At 36.8% G+C, this 9,160-nt stretch overlaps 1 protein-coding gene across 1 annotated transcript in view; it reads right to left on the bottom strand.

The window, feature by feature from the left end:
• Positions 1 to 7,794: 7,794 nt before the first annotated feature.
• Positions 7,795 to 9,160, bottom strand: part of RHPN1 (rhophilin Rho GTPase binding protein 1) — a 284,175-nt gene continuing 282,809 nt past the window's right edge. The window contains exon 16 of the mRNA XM_053715422.1: positions 7,795 to 8,603. Coding sequence (XP_053571397.1) covers positions 8,394 to 8,603 — 210 coding nt within the window. The 3' untranslated portion in view covers positions 7,795 to 8,393. The remainder of the gene's footprint in view (positions 8,604 to 9,160) is intronic.

Genomic DNA, 9,160 nt, shown 5'->3' with positions numbered 1-9,160 from the left:
AGATAGTCGAACATTGGAATTTAAGGATATTAATTGTGATATCCTTGTATAATCCCTGCACCATTGGTTCAGCATACAAAGCTGGAGAGGTCTCATATGAAAACGAGCAAAGGGGATCGCATCCGATGCTGCAGTCATGAGACCTAAAACTTCCATGCACATAGCTAGTGAAGGGAATGACTGAGACTGAAGGTGCCGACAGGCTGCAATCAATTTCAAACGTCTCTTGTCCGTTAGAGAAAAAGTCATGGACACTGAATCTATCTGGAAACCTAAAAAGGTTACCCTTGTCTGAGGAATCAAAGAACTTTTTGGCAAATTGATCCTCCAACCATGTTTTTGAAGAAACAACACTAGTTGATTTGTGTGAGATTCTGCAGAACGTAAAGACTGAGCAAGTACCAAGATATCGTCCAAATAAGGAAACACCGCAATACCCCGCTCTCTGATTACAGAGAGTAGGGCACCGAGAACCTTTGAAAAGATTCTTGGAGCTGTCGCTAGGCCAAAAGGAAGAGCAACAAATTGGTTATGCTTGTCTAGAAAAGAGAATCTCAGGAACTGATAGTGATCTGGATGAATCGGAATATGAAAATATGCATCCTGTAAGTCTATTTTGGACATATAATGCCCTTGCTGAACAAAAAATGCAGAATAGTCCTTATAGTCACCAATTTGAAAGTTGGTACTCTTACATATCGATTCAAAATTTTAGATCCAAAACTGGTCTGAATAAATTTTCTTTCTTTGGGACAATGAATAGATTTGAATAAAACCCCAGACCCTGTTCCTGAAACAGAACTGGCATGATTACCCCTGATAACTCCAGATCTAAAACACACTTCAGGAAATCCATAGGGGGGTAGTTATCAAGCCGTCAACCTCAAATACGCTGGAATTCCGCAGCGTATTTGTGGCGAGGCTGATTCGCCTTAGTTATCGAAGGCTACAGACCGGCAAAAGTAGAATTTTGTGACGTAAGCTTCGATCCGCCGGACTCAGTCCGACACAGATCGATTCTTACGTCACTCCAGATGTTCCGCACACAAGTGCGGCACAATCTGATTACTTTTGCTAGTTATCAAATGACTAGCAGGTACGCTCGGCACTTTTCCGGCCCAGCGTACCTGGTTTTCAATCCGCCGCCCTGGAGGCAGCGGATCCCATAGGAATCAATGGGAGTCTGACCATAGCGAAAGTTCATGTTCGCTGCTGCCAGACATCCCATTGATTCCTATGGGAAATGTCTGCACCTAACACCCTAACATGTACCCCGAGTCTAAACATCCCTAAGCTGTCCCCCCCTACACTGCCGCAACTAAATAAAGTTATTACCCCCTAAACCGCCGCTCCCGGAGCCCACCGCAAGCTACTCTATACATATTAACCCCTAAACCGCCGCTCCCGGACACTGCCGCAACCTACATTATACCTAGTAACCCCTATCCTGCCCCCCCTATACCGCCGCCCTCTATAATAAAGTTATTAACCCCTAATCTGCCCCCCCCTACACCGTCGCCACCTATAATAAATTTATTAACCCCTATCCTGCCCCTCCTACACCGTCGCCACCTATAAAAAATGTATTAACCCCTATCCTGCCCCCCCCTACACCGCCGCCACTGTAATAAAATGATTAACCCCTAAACCTAAGTCTAACACTAACCCTAACACCCCCCTAACTTAAATATTAATTAAATAAATCTAAATAATATTTCTATTATTAACTAAATTAATCCTATTTAAAACTAAATACTTACCTTTAAAATAAACCCTAATATAGCTACAATATAAATAATAATTATATTGTAGCTATCTTAGTATTTATTTTTATTTTAAAGGTAAATTTCAATTTATTTTAACTAGGTACAATAGCTATTAAATAGTTATTAACTATTTAATAGCTTACCTAGCTAAAATAAAGAGAAATTTACCTGTAAAATAAAAACTAACCTAAGTTACAATTACACCTAACAATACACTATCATTAACTAAATTATTCCTATTTAAAACTAAATACTTACCTGTAAAATAAACCCTAAGATAGCTACAATGTAATTAATAATTACATTGTAGCTATTTTAGGATTTATATTTATTTTACAGGTAACTTTGTATTTATTTTAGCTAGTTAGAATAGTTATTAAATAGTTATTAACTATTTAATAACTACCTAGCTAAAAGAAATACAAAATTACCTGTAAAATAAATCCTAACCTAAGTTACAATTAAACCTAACACTACACTATCATTACATTAATTAAATAAATTAACTACAAATAACTACAATTAAATACAATTACATAAACTAACTAAAGTACAAAAAATAAAAAAAGCTAAGTTACAAAAAATAAAAAAAATAAGTTACAAACATTTCAAAAATATTACAACAATTTTAAGCTAATTACACCTAATCTAAGCCCCCTAATAAAATAACAAAGCCCCCCAAAATAAAAAAAAATCCCTACCCTATTCTACATTAAAAAAGTTCAAAGCTCTTTTACCTTACCAGCCCTTAAAAGGGCCTTTTGTGGGGCATGCCCCAAAGAAAACTGCTCTTTTGCCTGTAAAAGAAAAATACAACCCCCCCCCAACATTAAAACCCACCACCCACATACCCCTAATCTAACCCAGTTTTCTTTGGGGCATGCCCCACAAAAGGTCCTTTTAAGGGCTGGTAAGGTAAAAGAGCTTTTAACTTTTTTAATGTAGAATAGGGTAGGGAATTTTTTTTATTTTGGGGGGCTTTGTTATTTTATTAGGGGGCTTAGATTAGGTGTAATTAGCTTAAAATTGTTGTAATATTTTTTAAATGTTTGTAACTTAGCTTTTTTTTATTTTTTGTACTTTAGTTAGTTTATGTAATTGTATTTAATTGTAGTTATTTGTAGTTAATTTATTTAATTAATGTAATGATAGTGTAGTGTTAGGTTTAATTGTAACTTAGGTTAGGATTTATTTTACAGGTAATTTTGTATTTCTTTTAGCTAGGTAGTTATTAAATAGTTAATAACTATTTAATAACTATTCTAACTAGCTAAAATAAATACAAAGTTACCTGTAAAATAAATATAAATCCTAAAATAGCTACAATGTAATTATAAATTACATTGTAGCTATCTTAGGGTTTATTTTACAGGTAAGTATTTAGTTTTAAATAGGAATAATTTATTAAAGTATAGTGTAGTGTTAGGTGTAATTGTAACTTAGGTTAGTTTTTATTTTACAGGTAAATTTCTCTTTATTTTAGCTAGGTAGCTATTAAATAGTTAATAACTATTTAATAGCTATTGTACCTAGTTAAAATAAATTGAGAGTTACCTATAAAATAAAAATAAATCCTAAGATAGCTATAATATAATTATTATTTATATTGTAGCTATATTAGGGTTTATTTTATAGGTAAGTATTTAGTTTTAAATAGGATTAATTTATTTAATAATAGAAATATTATTTAGATTTATTTAATTAATATTTAAGTTAGGGGGGTGTTAGGGTTAGTGTTAGACTTAGGTTTAGGGGTTAATAAATTTATTACAGTGGCGGCGGTGTAGTGGGGGGCAGGATAGGGGTTAATAAATGTATTATAGGTGGCGACGGTGTAGGGGGGGCAGATTAGGGGTTAATTAATTTAATATAGGTTACGGCGGGGTCCGGGAGCGGCGGTTTAGGGGTTAAACTATTTATTTAGTTGCGGCGAGGTGCGGGATCAGCAGGATAGGGGTTAATAACTTTATTATAGAGGGCGTCGGTATAGGGGGGGCAGGATAGGGGTTACTAGGTATAATGTAGGTGGCGGCGGGCTCCGGGAGCGGCGGTTTAGGAGTTAATACATTTATAAGCATTGCGGCGGGGTCTAGGAGCGGCAGTTTAGGGGTTAGTAACTTTATTGAGTTGCGGAGGGCTCCGGGGGCGCCGGTATAGGGGGTAGAACAGTGTAGTTAGTGTGGGTGTTTAGTGACAGGCTAGCAATAAAGCTGTCAAAAAGCCGAAGAGCAGCGAGATCGGATGAGTGATAACTATCACAGTCCGCTGCTCATCGCCCCGTACTTGGTGCGCGGCTTTTTGACAGATTTATTGATAACTTAGGCAAATTTTTTCACGTCCGCGTCAGCGATGGTAGGCGAGCTTAGGCGGGCGTATTGAACCGGCGAAGGCAGGAAAGTTGACACGTTGATAACTACCCCCCTGAGCCTTTACTGGGTTTGCAGGGATGCGTGAGAGAAAAAATCTTCTCACAGGTGGTCTTACTCTAAATCCTATTCTGTAACCCTGAGAGGCAATAGTCTGAATCCATTGATTTTGGACCGAATTGGTCTAAACATCTTTGAAAAAATCTTAATCTGCTCCCTACCAGCTGAGCTGGAATGAGGGCTGCACCTTCATGCGGACTTGGGGGCTGGCTTTGATCTCTTAAATGGCTTGGATTTATTCCAATTTGAGGAAGGCTTCCAATTGGAAACAAATTCCTTGGGGGAGGGATTAGGTTTCTGTTCCTTATTTTGTCGAAAGGAAAGAAAACGGTTAGAAGCTTTAGATTTGCCCTTAGGTCTTTTATCCTGAGGCAAAAAAACTCCCTCCCCCCCAGTGACAGTTGAAATTATTAAATCCAACTGAGAACCAAATAACTTATTACCTTGGAAAGAAAGAGATAGCAATCTGGACTTAGAAGTCATGTCAGCATTCCAAGTTTTAAGTTAGAAAGCTCTTCTAGCTAAAATAGCTAAAGACATAGATTTAACATCAATTTTAATATAAAAAATGGCATCACAAATAAAATTATTAGCATGTTGAATCAAGTTAACAATGCTAGACAAATCATGATCCAATACTTGTTGCGCTAAAGTTTCCAACCAAAAAGTTGAAGCAGCTGCAACATCAGCCAAAGAAATTGCAGGCCTGAGAAGATGACCTTAATATAAATAGGGTTTCCTTAGATAAGATTCAAGTTTCCTATCTAAAGGATCTTTAAAAGAAGTACTATCTTCCGTAGGAATAGTAGTACGTTTAGCAAGAGTAGAGATAGCTCCATCAACTTTGGGGATCTTTTCCCAAAACTCTAAAGTAACTGCTGGCAAAGGATACATTTTTTTAAACCTTGAAGAAGGAATAAAAGAAGTACCAGGCCTATTCTATTCCTTAGAAATCATATCAGAAATAGCATCAGGAACTGGAAAAACCTCTGGAATAACCACAGGAGGTTTATAAACAGAATTTAAACGTTTAATAGTTTTAATATCAGGACGACTAGTTTCCTCCATATCTAATGCAATCAACACTTCTTTTAACAAAGAACGAATATACTCCATTTTAAATAAATAAGAAGATTTGTCAGTGTCAATATCTGAGACAGGATCTTCTGAACCAGATAGATCCCCACCAGAGGAGGATAATTCAGCATGTTGCCGGTCATTTGAAATTTCATCAACTTTATAAGAAGTTTTAAAAGACCTTTTATGTTTATTAGAAGGCGGGATGGCAGACAAAGCCTTCTGAATAGAATCAGAAATAAATTATTTAAAATTTACAGGTATATCTTGTGCACTAGATGTTAAGGGAACAGCAACAGGTAATGAACTATTAATGATGGATACATTCTCTGCATGTAAAAGTTTATCATGACAACTATTACAAACCACAGCAGGAGATATAACCTCCACAAGTTTACAACAAATGCACTTAGCTTTGGTAGAACTATTATCAGGCAGCAGGGTTCCAACAGTGATTTCTGAGACAGGATCAGATTGAGACATCTTGCAAATGTAAGAGAAAAAAAACAACGTATAAAGCAAAATTATAAATTTCCTTATATGGCAGTTTCAGGAATGGGAAAAAATGCAAACAGCATAGCCCTTTGATAGAGAAAAAAGGCAAGAGGCATATAGGAATGGGGTCTTAAATAGTGAAAATATTTGGCACCAAGTATGACGCACAACAAACAGAAAAATATTTTTTGGCGCCCAAAACTTCCGGAAATGACACAGATGACACAACCTTGTGAAGGACTCGGCGTCAACTAAGACGCCGGAAATGACGAATTTGGGTCAACGAACTTAACTTTGCACCAAAAAAAATCTCGTGCTAAGAATGACGCAATAAACTTTGGCATTTTGCGCCCTCACAAGCCTAATTCTGCCCGCAAATTTAAAAGATAGTCAATTTGAAAAAGAGAATATACCCCAGGTAAGAAATACATTTTTCCTAAAAAAAAAAAGCATTTCCCAGATATGAAACTGACAGTCTGCAAAAGGAAATATACTGAAAACCTGAATCATGGCAAATATAAAGTTCAATACATATATTTAGAACTTTATATAAATACATAAAGTGCCAAACCATAGCTGAGAGTGTCTTAAGAAATGAAAACATACTTACCAAAAGACACCCATCCACATATAGCAGATAGCCAAACCAGTACTGAAACGGTGATCAGTAGAGGTAATGGAATATGAGAGTATATCGTCGATCTGAAAAGGGAGGTAGGAGATGAATCTCTACGACCGATAACAGAGAACCTATGAAATAGATCTCCCGTGAGGAAAACCATTGCATTCAATATGTGATACTCCCTTCACATCCCTCTGACATTCACTGTACTCTGAGAGGAATCGGGCTTCAAAATGCTGAGAAGCACATATCAACGTAGAAATCTTAGCACAAACTTACTTTACCACCTCCATAGGAGTCAAAGTTTGTAAAACTGAATTGTGGGTTTGGTGAGGGGTGTATTTATAGGCATTTTTGAGGTTTGGGAAACTTTGCCCCTCCTGGTAGGATTGTATATATCCCATACATCACTAGCTCATGGACTCTTGCCAATTACATGAAAGAAAAGGGGATATTGATGGTATTGTACAGTACCTATAACTTTTTTTCAAGTTAAAGTATCTGGATCTGTTTGCATGAGAGGGTGTTTCAAGTAATAATTATTGGCAGCTGTTAGATCAGAAGTTGTGGTCACTTCCAACTTCTTGTACTTTGAGTTACAGTGAGCCGTATATGCAGTAATCTGGCCTCTCAGGACAGCTTTAGAGTCATTCCAGAATAATTAGGATCATCAACATGTTGACAATTCAGGGCATTATACTCTATCCATTGCGATCACAAATGTTTTTGAAAATTTAGATTCTGATATAAATATGTAGGGAAGCCCCAAACTTTCTGTGGAGGTTTATTTGGGAGTAGTTGCCATCTCACTGGTAAGTATTAACAAAAAGAGCCAAGACAACTAGAAATCATCCAGATGTAGGCAAGTCTTATATCTTTGCTCAAACCTTTTGATAATACTTACCAGGCTCCCTTATTTCTCTGCTTGTCCACCTTTATTAGATGGACATAACTAGGAGTTAGAAGGGGTTAGATAGAAACAGATATTGACGGCAGATAAGAGCCATAGGCTCAGCAAGTCTGCCCGATATTTTCTAAAGGTATAAACGTATCTAGTTTGTAGGATAGCCTTATGCTTATACCAGGCATTCTTAAAGTCCCCCACAGTGTTTGTCATTAATGCCTCTTGTGGAAGTTTATTCCATGAATCAATCACCCTTTCTGTAAAGACAGTGTTATGCTTATAAAGTAAAATACAGGAGTGGTCGTCTCTGTCCACACTCTGGTAGAGGTTTCACACTGGTAAGTATTATCCATGGACATGAGCCAAAATAGAATTGTCTATAGTTGGATGATCATTTCTAGTTTTTCTGGTAAAACGTAACCTCTATACTGCACACTTTACAGATTGATTCTAAGATAAATATATTATATTCATCTAGAAATTAATAACCACAACGCCTTAAAATTTGTTGCTATTCTGTTTTTATTTGTTTTATACATTTGCTGCTGTATGAAAGAAAAACACATAACAATGAAGACAGAAGACAGAAGAATAAACGCTTCATCATTTTAAGTCCAACACAGCCCACAGAAGAGAGAGGCCACTAAAGACACAAATATCACTTTCTTATCACAAAAATCACAGTACACAGAAGCTCTGGTTTGCAGAGTAACACTTGTGCATTGCAAACACAGAGACAACAATAAATTGGTTCATAAATAGTCACATTTTTTTCCAGGACATATAAACAACAACGAAAAATGTTACAGCTTCAAAGATTCAAGCTCCATTGCAACCAAACAAGGTCTTGATACTTTGCACCTGCTCAGAGCTTCTGAGGTTTGGTCCTTCATCTTCAGCTCAGAGATACCATCTCCTGTTGGACACTTTATTCTGCAGCACCTCTAACATTATCTAAAGCTCAATACTCCTACTCATTAAGTGCTACGCAGGCTACCAGCTACCTGTGCTCAGCATCACCTGCCTGCCACTACTCTGAAGAGCAGATTGCATTTGTTGGCCTCTGTGCATCTCCACTGCTGGTCACTGCTTGTGGCCTAGAGTTAGTACATGGACTCACTGTTCTGCACAGCACTGAAGGGAAGGTTGAAGTTGCAGCTGCTGTTTTTGCTCCTCTTGCTGGGGTTGCCTTTTCTGTGCCACATTAATAGTGAGCTTGCACTTTTGCTGCTGATTATATTTTTTTTACTGTTCTCCTTATTACCTTTAAGTAGATCGCTCGATGAAAGCATAGATGATTTCTTGTCCACCACCTAAAAGAGAAGAACAGCAACATAAATCATGCATAGTAATAATAATCCTTCACAAAAAAGTGTTTACAAAGTACAGGGTTTTAAAAACGTTGTTCAAATTTTGCCTTAGAGTTGTCTAAGCATACTGTTCTGGAATTACATTTCCCATTGTCCTGTCATGGACAAAAATATACGTGGACAAAAAGTCAAACAGTCAAAAGAAGGCCTCCAATGACTATAACCTGGAACTTAATCAAATAAAATACTTTAAAACGTTTTTTAAGGACTTTGTCTTACAGCAGTGATACATCAAATTAAGGTGTCAATCTAGACCTGTACAGTAACAGGTGCAATCTACAGATATTTGTGAAAACTAAAATAATAATATTACCTGATTAAATTATTTCCAAAGCCTGGAAATTCTCAAGCTTGTTTTAGGTTTCTAAATTAGACAAGAAAGCAGAGTAAATGTAGGAAAGATATACACCATTCTGCATCTCCAGGGAATCACCATTGTACGTATAACAAATGTTTAGGGATTTGCATCTTGAAGATCTGCAACTTTTTCTTTTTACTCC

Source organism: Bombina bombina, chromosome 5, assembly GCF_027579735.1.
Source record: "Bombina bombina isolate aBomBom1 chromosome 5, aBomBom1.pri, whole genome shotgun sequence".
Lineage (NCBI taxonomy): Eukaryota > Metazoa > Chordata > Amphibia > Anura > Bombinatoridae > Bombina > Bombina bombina.
This window is presented reverse-complemented; position numbering and strand designations above follow the sequence as displayed.